The following is a 16,336-nucleotide window of genomic DNA, read 5'->3' on the forward strand; positions in this document are numbered from 1 at the left end:
CTGTCTCTTTAAGGGTAGAGACTTAGTATCCTCTCACCTTCCTGGCTCTCCCAGAGCCCAGGGTGATTATTTTTAAAGTTCCAGGTGTTAAGTGCCACTGATTGTAAGAACTTCTGAAATTGTGCGCCTCTAGTTTTCGGAGTCAAATGTCACAGGGATTCCTTCTCCCCTGTGCGGGCTCCCTATGCCTGGGGTGCCTGCTGTGAGGGTCTGTTTCTTTCCCCTCTTTGTGCCCAAGTTGTCCTCCCTCCTGAGGACAGTCTGAGGGTCTATTTAGCTCCCAACAGCATCTCTGTGCTTCTTATCCTCTTCCACGTGGCCTCTTCTCTACATTTAGCTGTGAAACGTCTGGTCTACCAGTCTTTGAATCATCTTCTGGGTTATTTACACTGATGTGGGCCTTATCTAGCGGTAGCTGTGGGATGAGGTGAGCTTAGAGTTCTCCTACTCTACCATCCTTCCCAAAAGTCTAGAAGTTCTATATTTGAAATGCCAGTTGTAGTTTTTTTTTGTTCAGTTGTCGAAAATTAAGCATTCCAATTGGTACTACCCTTTTTGGAAAAACAGCATAACCTCCATATATTTAGAGAAATTGAGAACATAATTTTTAAATTGCAATAATTCTATGAAATTCTGAGGGTAACTGAACATCTTTACATTTATACATCTTTACATTTATAATCTTATTAAATCTGTGAGTTGAGGGGCGCCTGGGTGGCTCAGTGGGTTAAGCCTCTGTCTTTGGCTCAGGTCATGATCTCAGAGTCCTGGGATCGAGCCCCGCATCGGGCTCTCTGCTCAGCGGGGAGCCTGCTTCCCCCTTCTCTCTGCCTGCTTCTCTGCCTACTTGTGATCTCTCTCTCTGTCAAATAAAATAAATAAAATCTTAAAAAAAAAATCTGTGAGTTGAATTTGATTGTACAAGAGATACAGTACCCATTATTTATCTGCTATGTTTTAGCAAAGGTGTTTGGTGTTTGATGTACCAAGTGGAGTTTGGAGGAACAAGATCAGTTTTCTTTGATGGTTAGTGGACCCTACTATCCATCACTCCCAAGTCCAGTGTACCATAAACGATGTAATTCAGTACAGGGGGCCTAGCTCAGAGAACCTTCTAATATCCAGAAGTAGTGAATCAAAATGGCCATGTTCACATAGGGACACAGTAGTGATTTTATATCTTGTGACTATTCAAGAGAGTTGTGCTAAAGACACAATTTACTGAAACTTGTTTTTAGCCTGTCTGATCCCTATTCCTTCTTCTTTTAACAGTTCCCTGGTCTTTCATTTAGAAGCTATCCTTTCTATTCTTCATCTAATCCTTTTGGGGTTATCAGTGGAAGTGCGCCATCCTTTCCCCTAGCCAGTCAGTAGACAAGAGATCTAAGCTAGGCTCATTAGCATTTCTCTTTCTGGAATTTCACCCAGAGTGGAATGACACAAAGACTAGAGGCACCCAGGATAAAATGCCCATTAGTTCATGATACTTACATCCCTACCGTCCCAGATCAGCTGTTATTCTCTGTAGAGTCTGGCTCCTCTTTCCCCTGCATCTGTTAGTTACTCTTATGTCCCTCTAATAAATTCTGAATGCTTCATGTACAGTTAACAAATGGTTGCTGTAGGTTAGCAAGTGCTGGGTACCAAAGCATCCCCAATTCCATGTATACAGGTCCTGATTCTGTGAGTTGGGATTGACCCTGGGCTCACTGGGCAGTTTGGTATCTCTTGAGCTCCCCTTCTAAGTCATCCATAATCATCTTCAAGCCAGTTAACAACTGTGCTTCTGGGCATTTGCTAGCTGCCAGTTAAGGCAAACTGCAGGGTGTCATAGGTGGGAAGAGTCCCGGGCCCTTGTCATCCAACAGGTTGTCCTGGCCTTGTTCTATGGTGGTGAGAGAGTTCCAAGTGGGAAAGTGAAATGCGCAAGGCCTCTTGAACTCTCAGTGCAGTTGAGCACAGATTCTGCTGTAGTCTGTTTAGCCAGTCAAGTCAGGAGGCTGGGCCAGAGGTGACATGTAGAAAGTAGATGAGTGTGACCTCCTCAAGGCGGCAGCTGCAGTGTCACAATGCATCTGAGTAAGGATTCAGGGTGAGGAATTTTTGAAGGCTCTGAAACAATCTGCCACCCCCAAGTTGGTTTTTTTGTAGCTAAAGAACCTGCTATGCCAACCAAAGACCTTCTAAAATGCAGCCTAATGCCTTGACTTTCTCCTCTCACTTTATAGGCCTTACCCTCATTAGGGGAGGTTTGGGAGCCAAAATCCACCCCTATGGGATATGGAGCAAAAATCACCGTTCTCCTGAATCCCAGTACATCCTGTCTTGAGGGGATTGTATGTGACTCTTCTGTGGCTGAATTAGCCATGCAGTCTCACCAACAGTCCTACCATCTGCCAGCTCTCCTAAGTTCCAGCGTATTGCCTGTTCACTTATGACCTATAGCCGCGTGCCTTGGCTACTCACTGTAGTATTGCTTCCTGCTGTATGTAGTATAGCACTTGCTAAAAACATTTGCATTTGCCTTTCTGAGATATATATTGAATTTCTGTAAGTTATATTTTCCTTTTATGCAGCACAGCCTCTTGGTGAGCTCCATCAATCACAGAGCAAGGCAAATGCTTATATTAATGTGCACTGCTGTAGGTGTTTCTTGCCTGTTTTCATCCAACTTCTGACTCAGCCCAGCCCTCTTTAGGTCTGTGAGATCTAATAAGATCATAGCACAGGGTGGTATAGCTGCAGGCAGAAAATTCTGCTTGCCAAATATATTTTCCTTTATAGCAAGTTTGTAAATTAATGTAGGGCACCGAGATACCATGGCTATATGCATGCATTTAGACAGGACTCTCTTCAGTTGACTACCTTTGCTTCTAGTCACTAATTTCTCTGAGATGATGATGCTAAGCTCTTGATCAGATGTAGCTTTAGTGCTTCCCACCTTCTCAGCGTGAAATGATAATTAATATGCCTTTACAGTGAAGGTGGTGTTCTACTTCCATTAATAACACCCATTATTCCAGGATGTTTTAATTTGGTTATAAAAATGGATTCTGGAGGTGGAGTTTGGCTTGGGATCTTATTTTAAGAGCAAATGGTTTGTTTCTAATTTTTCATTAAAGAGAAAAGGAAGTTTTTTTTTTTAAAGAAAATTTTGTGTTACTTCAGAGTTACATAAACAGTGGGCCAAATTCCTAAAATATTGATATGATTTTGGATTTGTAAATTAGTTGGCCTTCTTCTCTGGTCCCTTCACCAGAGTCCAGACCTCCCAGGGCTTCTCAGCTAGCTCAGGATTGGCAGAGTCCAGATCTCTGCCCCATCTCCTCTGTTAGCATCAGAGGGCATTTCTTTGACATCCCTTTTCACACTTAAACATTAAATTCTCTTTCCAGGCAACAGTTTTTTTTTTTTTAAGATTTTATTTATTTATTTGATGGATAGAGATCGCAAGTAGGCAGAGAGGCAGGCAGAGAGAGAGGAGGAAGCAGGCTCCCTGCTGAGCAGAGAGCCTGATGTGGGGCTTGATCCCAGAACCCTGGGATTATGACCTGAGCCGAAGGCAGAGGCTTTAACCCACTGAGCCACCCAGGTGCCCCCCAGGCAACAGTTTTTACATGCTCCTGACTACATTGGGTTTGATACTAAGAGGCAATGTTATCTTGATGGGCATTTTGCTTTCTTATAGATCTCCTGGAGGAGACCCACAGGAAAGATGAAGAGGTGGAATCTTTGCAGGTAAATTCTCCAACAGAATTTTATCCTTGGGATAAAAACATTTATTTTTACCCTGTTAGCCTTTATCGTTACCACGTTCAGACCACTGACAAATGGAGTGAAAAACATGTCAGAATGTTAAAGCCCAAGTTAGAATTTGCTTCCTTTTAGAAGTGTGTGAGAATATTTATAATCTCCTAAAGCAGGAGGCCCAGTCAGCCCCTGTGCTACTCTTGAAAGGAACCTTTATTCCTTGGTATAGCTTAATAGGAACCGCAGCGTTAAGAAATGAAAGCAACATCTTTGCAAAGTCATTTCCCCAAAAAACAGGGCTGATGAATGAGGATGAATTAATGGAATCTGCATTTCAAGTGAAAGTCAAGAGAATTCTGGCTCCATGAATGTCATCTACCGATGACCAACCAAGAATATTAACACATACATGGAGCTCAAGACTTCACCTTGTATGCCTCTTAAGTCACTGTGGATTTATACGTAGTTCTTAGACTGGAAAATTGTGTTTGAAAGATTACTCTAGAATTTTAATTGACAGTTCCATGGTATGAGCAAGTGATGTTAACTTGGCATCTGACAGTGGTAGTTCTCTCTTCCTTTTACATTGGGCTCACTTGCAGATGGGTAACTCAAGTGTCTATCTTTATTAGGGGAAACATAATCAGTTATACTCACATGACAGAACCAATTCACTTAACGTCATGCTGGGGATTAAGAACAGTAAATACTTTGGACATTTAGAGTTCTTCCTGGGCATAGAAGCTGCAAGGCAGGACTGGAGAGTGATATAATGAGCTGGCTTGAATGCTTTAGAGGTAGAGGTTTTTGCTTCTGGCAAATGAAGGACCGGTCAAGCGAAGCCCAAAGAGTGAGAGAAATGTTCTATAATTGGGGTTTCTTCTATTTAATGGTGTATTTGTTAAAGGAAAATTGTATTATTGATCTAAAAATGAAGAAGAAGATAGTTCTATATCCCTAATAAAAGTGGCATGTATTGGCCACAGTTATGTACAGATTGGATTTATTTAACAGCTTGAACTATAGTCAGGTTAAAAAGAAACAGCCCTGGTTGGTCCTATCTGGGGCTAGGAAAAATCTCAAGTGTATAGTCACTGTGTCTATGTCTGAGAAATTACTATCAGAATCAAGAAAAGCAAAGCTTCCATGTATACCAAATGTATATATTGAAAAGGTAATAAAGTCTTTCAGAAGCACTTTGGTTATGCATTATATTTGTCAGAATAACACATGTAAACAAATTTATTGAGTAGATAGTACATATATGGGCTTTTGAAATGACAGCACCAACCTTTTTGAGTTTACTTCTCTCACAATACAAATGTTGGAACCAGTAATCCTGTTAAATTGAATAGCCTCTCTTGCTTGTCAAATATTTAAGAACTGGCAGCATTTCCTACCAAAATGTCCAGCGAGTGCAATAGAATGCACCAGCCAACTAACTGTGGGCACTGATAGATGTAGAGTATCCAGTATGATGTCCAACAGCAGGAAAGTTTAATGCTGGCACTTTGTAGTGACAATTAGTGCCTAATAGTAACAGTCTATTAAGAACAAAGAAACTGACACCTCTGAGAGTACACAAGAGTGCAGAGACACAGCACAGAAAACCTTTCATTTTAACACTAGAGGAAAATTCATTGAAAAGACCTATATTCCTGAATTTCTGTATTCATATTATAAATATTGCAGGTGATAGTTTTGAGAAGACTATCAAAGTATTTAAGTTGAGGGACTCCTGGGTGGCTCAATCATTAGGCATTTGCCTTTAGCTCAGGTCATGATCTCATGGTCCTGGCATCAAGCCCCGTGTCGGGCTCCCTGCTCCAGTGCGGGGACTGCTTCTCCCTCTCCCTCTGCCTGCTGCTCCCCCTGCTTGTGCTCTCTCTCTTTCCCTCTGTCAAATAAATAAAATCTTAAAAAAAAAAAAAGTATTTAGGTTGAAGTCCTACAATCACACAGTAGAACTTCAAGGAGTGAAAGACAAAAAACAGTTTTTAAAAAATGATAGCAAAAGATTGGAAATTGATGACTTTGAATTTTAATACTGGCTCTGCTTCTGGGCAACTTTGAGTACCTCAATTAACTTTGCTGTGCCTATTTTCTCATCTTAATATAAAATCATAAAACTGTCTTCCAGAAGTGTTTAGTGTGGATTAGATTATCCTAGGAGGGAGAGCTAAATATTTAATTCCAATTTACAATGTTAACAAATCCCCATGTATCCAAATTGGAGTCAGTTTTATTTACTCATTATCATCATATAATTATGTATAACAGACCTTCTGTATTTAATGTCATCCTCCTTGAGGATAGGGGGTGTTTATCTCTATACCCTTTCCAGCTTTCTTCAAATAAAAGATGTTTCACATACTCATTGAACAAATACTTGTTGAGCACCATTTCTGGGCAAGGCACTAACCGTACTGAGTGCTAGGGATACAAAGGCAAGCTGTTTCTACTGATGCCTTCCTGCCCTGGGAAGGTATCTGTTATATAATAATAAATATTATTAGAGGGGATTAGATATTAGAGGGGATGTGCAAGTCACTGTGGGAACATATAATAAGAACACCTGCCTTTATTTGGTGGAGATATAAGATAAGTTGGGTGGAAGAGTAGGAGGTTGAAGGCGGTGGGTAGGGTAAGATGGGGGTAGAATGGCAAACCAAGTAGATTTCCCAAAGGAAGCCAATATTGAAATGATAACTAGGAGTTCACCCTGGCAAGTTTGGAGTAAAAATAAGTCGTAGGCAGTGTGAAGAAGATAGAAAGACCCTTACTCTTAGTATGTGGGAAACCAGTTAAGAGTTTGAAGCAAGAGTTTGAAGAATTAAGAATTTGAAACAAGAGAACAATATGATCAAATCTTCATTTTTTAAAAAAGATTTTATTTATTTATTGGAGAGAGAGCAGTGGGGAGGGGTAGAGGGAGAGGGAGTAGCAGACTCCCCACTGAGCAAGGAGCCTGACACAGAAGCTTAACTGACTGAGCCACCCAGCTGCCTCAAATCTTCATTTTTTTTTTTTTTAATGGGTAACTAACTGGCTATAAAGTCCAAAATAACTGGGTGCAGGTAAGATTAAAACCAGAGAGAACATTTAAGCAGATGTTTGTGGGAGTTTTGACAAGAGATGATAGTGACCTGGATTGGGTGAGAGAGAGAGCATGAAGAGGAGTGGGTAGTTTCTTAATGTATTTTAAGATCTACAATTCCATGGAACTTTGAGATTGGTTGTTAGGAAGTAAAACGGACGGGGCTAAGAATGACTCCTGGATTTCTTGATTGGGCCACTTCATGGATGGTTGTGCTAGTCAGTGAGAGAAAAGGAAGCTGATTAGTTCAACTTTTAATATTTTCAGTTTGGGTGCCTTGAAACATCCAGGTGGCAGTGTCAGGAGGGGGTTCCTACATGAGTCTAGAGCTCAGAAGGTGTGTGAATTGGACATGCAGATTTTGTTGTCAGCAGGTTGGTCTCCATATCTTATAGATGATACTAACAGTCATAGGAGTGCGATGCCTGGCTGACTCGGTAGATGGAGAGAGAGTTCAACTCTTGATCTTGAGGTCGTGAGTTGGAGCCCGGTGTTGGGTGTATAGCTTACCTTGGGGGGAAAAAAAGTCATAGGAGCAGTGAGGATGCCCCAGGGGAAGTATGTAAAATAAAGAGAAGAGAACAGGCCAGAACTACAGGGAACATTCACATTTAAGTTTTAAGCTAAGGATGAAAATCTTGCAAAGCAGTCTAAGACATAGAGAAAATAACTTCAGGAGGGCATACTGTCATGAAGTGTAGCAAAGCATATTTCAAGGGAAAAATAATAAAACCGAGTAAATAAATCCTTGAATCCCCCTAGCTAAGGGGCTTAAGTTTTAAAATTAAAATTTACCATACAGTAAGCGGTAATTTCCTATCATACCTATGCAGTCACTCTTGTCTTTCATGTTCCCAAATATCTACTATTTAGCACAGTGCCTCACCATAGTTAGGGACTCAGTAAATTTTTGTTGATCAAATAAACAAATGAATACACCTACCGGACTCTGATTTAGCACCTGTTTCTGGTCTTCAGAAGGTCTGCCCGTTAAAAAACAAAAACCATCCTTGTCCTACAGGTCATTTTCTGTTTAAAAACATTTGGAGGAAAGAGCTCCTAGGCTCTAGCATTCCTGTGTATACATATACACACACACCCGCTTTCACTATCCTGCTCTATTCCCCCTCCTTCTTTGAATGTAGTATTGAACCAAAAGGTCAATAAGTGAGTAATTTGGCACAAGTTGTAGTTATCAGTGGCAAAGGAAGAGGATATAATGGTGAGGGAGGCAGGCAGCAGCGAGGAGAATATTTTCAATCTTAAGAGGAATCACAAACAGTGGAGACAAACATATTTGACAGTGATTTCTATAATACAGTTGGTAATTACCAAAATTCTTCACTGGAGGTTAATATTTTCTGTGTGTGTGTGTGTGTGTGTGTGTGTGTGTGTGTGTGTGTATGACGTTCATTTGCAGTTACATTGTGCCCTGTTCTTAAAAACAGAGTATTGTCTTTGACTCTAAATGTGTGGTACCACACCAGAGTCCTGTTTGCATAAGGGTTTGAGGGATGGTGAGACAAACAAATCCCTTCTCTATTAAGACACTCTGAGATCAGCTGAAACATTTTAAATAGACACAAAAGGTAATCCATTTTCCTCAGTTTAGTTGAAAAATATTCAATGACTGTCATCTTTCTTGTGATGACTGTTAATTGTAGGTGCTGCTATTGCTTTTTGTTTTCATTTTTTATTTTTTTTAAAGATTTTATTTATTTATTTGACAGACAGAGATCACAAGTAGGCAGATAGTCAGGCAGAGAGAGAGGGGGAAGCAGGCTCCCTGCTGAGCAGAGAGCCCGATGCGGGGCTCGATCCCAGGACCCTGAGATCACGACTGAGCCGAAGGCAGAGGCCCTAACCCACTGAGCCACCCAGGCGCCCCTTTGTTTTCATTTTTTAAAGTACCAACCTATCTGGTTCACCTTCCATCAGTTTCTTGCTTTGTGAACCCCAGAATGCAAATCACACCACAAGAGTATCATGCCTAGTCACAAAAAGCTGCAAATCACTACCTGTGACAGTCACTAAGCAGACTATCTCAAAAACACTTATGTCCCTCCCCTCTTTGCTGACTTAGAGTCATCTCACTTCATTTTATTTCAAATAAGATAAAAATAGATGATTATGAACATGATTTTCCTATTCACTTTCCTGTTTTACTAAGTCGTATTCAGGTCTTTTTTTTTTTTTTAAGATTTTATTTATTTGAGAGACAGAAATCACAGGTAGGCAGAAAGGCAGGCAGAGAGAAAGGGGGAAGCAGGCTCCCTGCTGAGCAGAGCACCAGATGCGGGGCTCGATCCCAGGACCCTGAGATCATGACCTGAGCCGAAGGCAGAGGCTTAACCCACTGAGCCACCCAGGTGCCCCAAATTATTGGTTTTTAAAGAGAAAGAAGAAATTCTTTAGACACTCCGGGCATATAGGCAAAAAAAATAAAATAAAATAAAATAAAAAAGAGAATCTCATCTCACTCTTCAATGACAATGCTTTAAGCCAGAAGGAAATTGTACAATTGTACAATATAGGTAAGGAGCCCCCATACTCAGGTCATCTTAAAGCAATATCCGTATCTATAAGTTGGAGACAGTAATAATACTTCATAGGACTATTAAGAGGATTAATTGGGATAGGAAATGCATAAACAAACCTTGGTGCCTGGCAGATCTTCCATAAATATTAATTCCACACACTATGCATTTGCATCTCCTGCATACCAGGCATGGCACCGCATACTGGGATAAAGTGGTAAATGTCCCTGTGCCCTCCCAGAGTCATCCTCTCCCTCTGTCCGACCCTCCTTGCTCTTTCCTTGGGCAACCATAATTTTAAATTCAGATTTTAGTTAGATTATGCTAATGGAAGTGTTACATCTTTGGATAGCTACTAATTATAATGAAACAGTAGAAAAAGTTACATTGTGGCAATAATGAAATTGATTATATGATTGAATTTGAACATTAATCTCATTATTTAAGAGGGAAAAGGAAATGTTTTAGTTGTAGGATTTGTAAATGTCACCAGTATTTCTGGACACTTTCTTTAGTATCAGGATTTTCATTAGAAATGAACTGAATCCTTCATTTAATTAAAAACATTGGGTTTATGGGGTTTTTTTAAGTAATGTACATTTTTTTGAGACATTCCAGAAGCTACATATGCCCTTGAAGGATATTAAAGTGGCATCACTGACATGCTGTTTTTCAGATGACCCATAATTATATTTAATTTCTCTCCCAGGTAGTTTTAAAAATAGCCTGGAACCTTCCATTTGAAGGACTTGATTTATTTTTTAGAAATGTTTTGGGAGAGGAGGGATAGGTGTTTGATTTTGTTTTTGTCACCTCAGTCGTGCTTAGGTAAAAGCATTTGAAACGAGCGGAAGGAGAAGATAATCTTTTCCTCAGCCATTACTTCATTTCAGCTACTTATGGAGTAAACTATGACAGCATGGTGTTTGAGGGAAAATAGAACAGAAATTTCTTAGTTCTTGTGGAAATCTAATAAATATTAATATAGGGGTATTATACTATGAAAAAGAGTTCCAGTGTAGAGTTGGCAGATCCATTGTTGGAAATAAACTGGGCAAGAAAAACACCAAAGACAAAAAGCTGATGTGGGTAAAAAAATTGCCGTGGTTGAGGCTAGCAGGATCATGCATCAACATCTCAGTAGTCCCCGTAGATGGCCAGTCCTCTGGCTCTACAACCATGTGGTAAGCTGAGCTAATGACAGACCAACTGGATAATTTCTGTAATTTTGCTGTCAGTCATTTCTTCTTCTTCTGAATGTACAGTGCCCAGAGCCTGTATTTTCAAACCACCCAGTGATTTGGGGATTTTAGAGATTATGGGTACAAATGCAGAGAGGGGGCCGTGAAGAATCCCTGAGTTAATTTAGAAAGGAAAGTAAGGGGGAAGTCGGATGCTGTGTGCTAACACTGGTTCTCTAGAACTGAAGGATTCATTTAAGCAATTCTTAAATTGCCCCAGAAATTCTGATTTGCTTGGGAGGTACTAAAGTACATTTTTAGAAGTCCCAATTTGAATAAATTGAGATCTTATGGTTGATTGTTTATTAAACTAGAAGGTAAATGCAGTATCCTGCTCCTCCTTACGGTGACCCATGAGAGTTAAAATACAACTTCCATACCTCTAGAAATCAAACGTACGGACGTACGTATTCTTTCCAAGATGCAAGAATGTAGGCAAATCACTTTGTCTCTCTTTCTTTTTCCAATATATGGTATATAAAAAAAAAAAATAATAACTGTTGTAAGCAATGACATAAACCAAGCAAAACATGGGTGCTTCTGGGGGATGGAGGATTGGGCAACACTGCCACTTGGAGGACTAGCTGACTTAATGGCGCATTCAAATCTCTTATTTTCTCAAAAAGAAGCTTACCAAGCTTAAATTCAGTATGAGGTCTCCACAGAGATAAAACGTTAGCAGTCTGTATTAGGGTCAAGCCGGGTCTTAGCCAATTAGATTTGCACACTTCCATTTAGTATGTCAAGAGGCCTCAGGAGAACAGGGAACCAAGCTCAGTAAAATCGATTCCACTTGAAATTTTAATGGCCATTAAATTTTATCACTCTATTTTACCTAAAATTGGCAACTTAATTTTAGTTCCAAATTTATGGCAATAAAACTGGAAAGTAAGAGTCCCTGAAAGTGAAGTAAGTAGTCTATGTCCGAATGTATGGACGTTGAGTGACTAGATCATTTTCTTTGGAGAATAAGAGAAATATGAAAATATGTCTGGTTCTGTTTATCCAAAGAGATGCAAAGCTCGAGTCTTCAGGATTCCGGAGTCTCCTTTGAGTCAAGGGTCTACAAGAGCCTCTAAAAAAAAAAAAAATAGACGCCCTCTGGAAACATTTTTAAAATGCAAATATAAAGTGTGATTTTTGAGTTCAAGTGCCCAAATTTTACTCTGTGACAAAGTTTTCTAAAAACTTGGTAAAGTTAAATGAGCCAAGTGTGTGTTACAAATTTCATAAATTTTCCCACAAGGGGGGAATTTATTTTATGTGTCTCCATATACCAACCCCTTTGGAGTTCACTCCATGAAATGCAACACTTCCAGAAAATAACCCTTAGTGCCTTTGTCAGAGTCTGAATTCTGGGCCCCATGAACACTGGGGCTGATGAAAGAACAGCTTATGTTTTCTCCGGAAAAATGAAAACCACCTAAGCATGTTATGATGTTTTGCAGTGTTGAGCTTGTCTGGGAGTTTTTGCCACGTTTCGAGAGTCAACTGTCACCTCACAATTTGGGGCAGTTTCATTTGGCTCGCAATTTAAACAATCACTTCAAGACCACTCTCCTTTATGTGTATCTGCTTATTCTTCTCAGTCACACCGCTGGATAGACCTCAGACTTTGGATAAAGAATCATGTGTCTTCCGTTTGAGCTGCGGTAACAAAACTACCATTGACTGAGTAGCTTAAACGAGAAACATGTATTTCTCCTAGTTCTGGAGGTCAAGTAGTCTTAAGATCAAGGCAGATTCAGTACCTGCCTTTAGTATCTGGCCCACTTCCTGCGTCATAACAGGAGAAGAGCAGATGGAACACTCTTGAATCTTTTCTAAGGGCACCATCCCATTCATGACAGATCTACCCTCATGACCAGTCAGTCACCTGCTAAAGGCTCCATCTCCTGATGTCACTTTGGGGATTAGGATTTCAACCTGTGAATTTTGGAGGGAGGGACACAAACATTTGTAGCTGGTTCAGCCAGCAGTTGGATGGGCTAGTACGTAGACTAGAATCTCCCTGTCTTCTGTACTCTTGCACTGAAATGTCTCCAGAGGTTATGGAGAAAAGAACTTCCACACTTTTTTTGTTTGTTTGTTTCTTTGGGTTCTTGGCCTTTCCTTAGAATTTCTTCCATCTTTCTTCTCCCCCCCCCCCCAGGAGAATGATTCGTTAAAAGACATATTAAGTATTTAGTGTGGTAAACTACTAACTCACCCCTTATCTTCCCAAGAAAAAGACTATAAGAAGCTAAATGATTTGTTGAAAGTGCACTAAATGAATCAGGCAATACTGGGGACTAATATTAGTGAAAGTCCTTACTGCTCTTCTATTAACTTTAAAACTATTACAAACCTTTAGACTCTAGGCTTTCATATACATGGCAACTGGTGTGTGTGTATGTGTGTGTGTGTGTGTGTGAGAGAGAGAGAGGGAGAGAGAGTGTGTGTACCTGTGTGTACTTGGCTGTTGGCATGTGGGGAAGATTTTAATTTCTGGTGCAAGATTATGAACAATCCGGTAATCTCAAATACTTCTAGGAAGGAGAAGGGCTCATTTTCCTTTTTCCATTCTACACCTTTTCTTTTTGCTTATTCATCATGTTTTAAATAAACAGACCAAAGAAATTTGTTATTAAAGCCCTCCTTGGGCTTCTTTAATTTCAGTTTTAAACCAGGTTCAAAATATTCTGGCAAAAATTAAAGGCAACATTGAAAACATTTGCATAAATTTTAAATTGTGCAAAAAGTGATAAACCTAAAATGAGCTGAAGGAATGAGTAATAAGCATCTCCTCATATCTTTGTCTTTTTATCATAATCAGTGATGATATGGGTTTTTAAAAATTGATTCTGAAGTGCATTCCCTTTCCAGAGTACCTGCATTCCACTTAGCTTCTAAATGTAATTTGTTAGAAGTTTAATGTTTACTTTTAAAAGTGTGCAGGCTTATTAGGATGCTAATAAATAACATTTAATGTCTATTAACAGTACTTCTATATTTGCTCTTAAAATGGAATAGAAAAATGTTACTTACAAGAGATTCCATGCCTTTACTACATTCTGGGTGTAATTGAAATCCCTAGTTCTCATTTCACTGTTAGAAAAGAACTAATAAATTTGTCACCAGTAAAACAGGAGCGGGGGGAGAGGGGCCATTTATGAGCTCAGTAATGAATCTAACTCGCGCAGCCAGACCTGAAAGACTTGGGAGACCAGCACAATAGAGGTGCCAGTTTGCTGTATAGCATCACAGCTAATTAAGTTTAGATCTTTGTTTTTTTTTTTTATCCTTTTCTTTGGGATTTTCCCGGTGGTATTGGCTCTGTGTGCTTCAGCTGGCCAAACGTGAGACTCAGAAGTCAGAAGCAGTCACAGCTTACTTAAGAAAGGCATATGGCAAAAATATAATCCCTTTGATTATATGGTAAATAACTATAAGAATGGGTACAAATAATGGTTTTTATTTGAACATGAAATTTTATTGTGATATAGTATGTGTTTTGTTATACCGTCACCTGGCATCTGTTAAAAATAAGTTTCTGGAATGCTATTCTGGTATGTGTAATTTTGAGAAAGAGGCTCTGAATTGGTTTTCCAGGGTAAGCCCTAACTTCTATCACACACAAAATATAGCCCTAGTGGTAATAAAAAAGGTATCATCTATATAGATAAATATATAAATATATACATAGGGCTTGTGTTTTTTTAACATAGATTTTGATTTTGAGAGTATAGACTCCTTTAAATCACACGGACCTGGATTATAGTCTAAGCTCAATCACAATGTGGAATTCAATATGTTTACTATCTTTGAGTCTATTTCTCTGACTATAAAATGAATGAAATTAATGATATTCACCTATTGAGAGTTTGGGAGAGCATTAAATGAAAACATATTTTCAGCAAATAATAAGCTTTTAATAAATAGTGTTGAGTTTATGGTACTGGAACTTTAAAAGGATGTTTTTGTTAACAGCCACAGCACACATACCATTGTCTCTTTTACTCCTGAAATTAAGCAAACCCTTTTCCTGTCCCAGGACCTTTGCATTTGGTACTTCCTCTCTCTGTAATGCTTTTCCCTTAGCTCTTTCAGTGATGGCTCATTTTCATCCTTTGAGTTTCAGCTCAAATGTCACCTCTTTGTGGGAACTTAACCTGAGCAACCTGTTTAAAGTAAATCTCTGCCCTCAGCACCCCCATCACAGTTTTTGAGTATCTTATTTATGTGTCTTCTCCTTTGGCATGTAAAGTCCATAACGGCAGAGAGACCTTATCTTTCTTGTTGATAACTGTGTACACAACGCTCAGCAAAGTGTCTGCCTCAATAAATGTGAATGAATGGATGAATTAATTAAATGAATAAGTGAGTGGAAGAGAGGGAGGGAGGAAAGACATTCAGTTGGTTAAGCGGCTGCCTTCGGCTCGGGTCATGATCCCGGCGTCCTGGGATCGAGTCCCACATCGGGCTCCTTGCTCGGCGGGGAGCCTGCTTCTCCCTCTGCCTCTGCCTACCACTCTGTCTGCCTGTGCTCGCTCGCTCTCTCTCTCTAACAAATAAATTAAAAAAAAAAAAAAATTAAAAAAAAAAAAAAAAGAAGAAACTTTAATGATCTGAGGAATGGTTTGTATTCTGGACATATGTATTTATGCATATACAACTTTTTGATGTTATTCTAAAGTTTAAAAGTTAAGTAAAAATTTTCCTGTTCCTGTTGTCTTTTCTTGCCCCTGGTCAGTGTGTTTCACCTTATCTCCTCCTTCCAGAATCTGACAGGGGTTGTTTTGCTATCCGGTGACCTCCCTCTGTGAGGCAGGAAGTAATTCCTATAGGACATCAACACTTTAGAACAGAGGGTTGCCAAACTTTCTGTAAAGGGCCAGAGTCTAAATATTTTCAGTTTTACAGGCTATATGCTGTCTCCCAATGACTCACCTCTGCCATGACAGAATGAAAGCAGCCATAGACAATATGTAAGGAAATGAATGGGCTGTGTTCCAATAAAAATTGTTTAGGGAAACTGAAATTTGAATTCCATGTAATTTTCACATGTCATAAAATATTATTCTTACTTTGATTTTTCTTTATCCAAATAAAAGTGTAAAAACCATTTTTAGCTCATGAGCCTATAAAAACAAGGGATAGGTTCGAATGGCTTCGTGTCCTACTTTGCTGACCCCTGCCTTAGAATGAACTAGTTCAATGGTTTTCCATCCCATGATTGTTTGCCTTTGAAAAGGTGAACTAGAGTGGGGGGAGGCAAAGAATACATTTCTATTGGTAGGATTTTTAATAATTTTGCAAATGGAAGGAAACATAATTTTGACTAATCAGACCTTCCTGAACTCCTAAAAGCACATTACATCAGTGCTGCATTATCCACAAGTAGGGTTGTGAGTGTTAAAAGAAGCTTTCATGACTGGCTAAAACTGCCCAGGTGCATCCATTAGCAAGCTCTCACCTTATTTATTCCTTCATATCATAGACTTTGGAATTTATGATTAGGTTCTTCTAAGGATATTTGAAAGTAAGAAGTTTTAGGATACTTTAGTTCTATAATCCTGAAAAATTTTAGCTCTATAATCCTGAAGAATCAAATACTTTAAGTTTCAAGTAATGATTTCCCTAAAATCTGTGTATTTAAGTTGGGTAAGGAATTATTTGGGGAAAACATTTTAAGAGCACAGTGTGATATCATTTTCTAAATGCAGAAATTA

At 39.3% G+C, this 16,336-nt stretch overlaps 1 protein-coding gene across 1 annotated transcript in view; it reads left to right on the forward strand.

Moving 5' to 3' along the window:
- CEP128 (centrosomal protein 128) overlaps positions 1-16,336 on the forward strand; it is a 396,464-nt gene that overhangs the window by 319,336 nt on the left and 60,792 nt on the right. Inside the window, exon 20 of the mRNA XM_080808359.1 lies at positions 3,689-3,738. Coding sequence (XP_080664485.1) covers positions 3,689-3,738 — 50 coding nt within the window. The remainder of the gene's footprint in view (positions 1-3,688; positions 3,739-16,336) is intronic.

The sequence above is a fragment of the Martes martes genome (assembly GCF_963455335.1).
Source record: "Martes martes genome assembly, chromosome: 7".
NCBI classification, from domain to species: Eukaryota; Metazoa; Chordata; class Mammalia; order Carnivora; family Mustelidae; genus Martes; species Martes martes.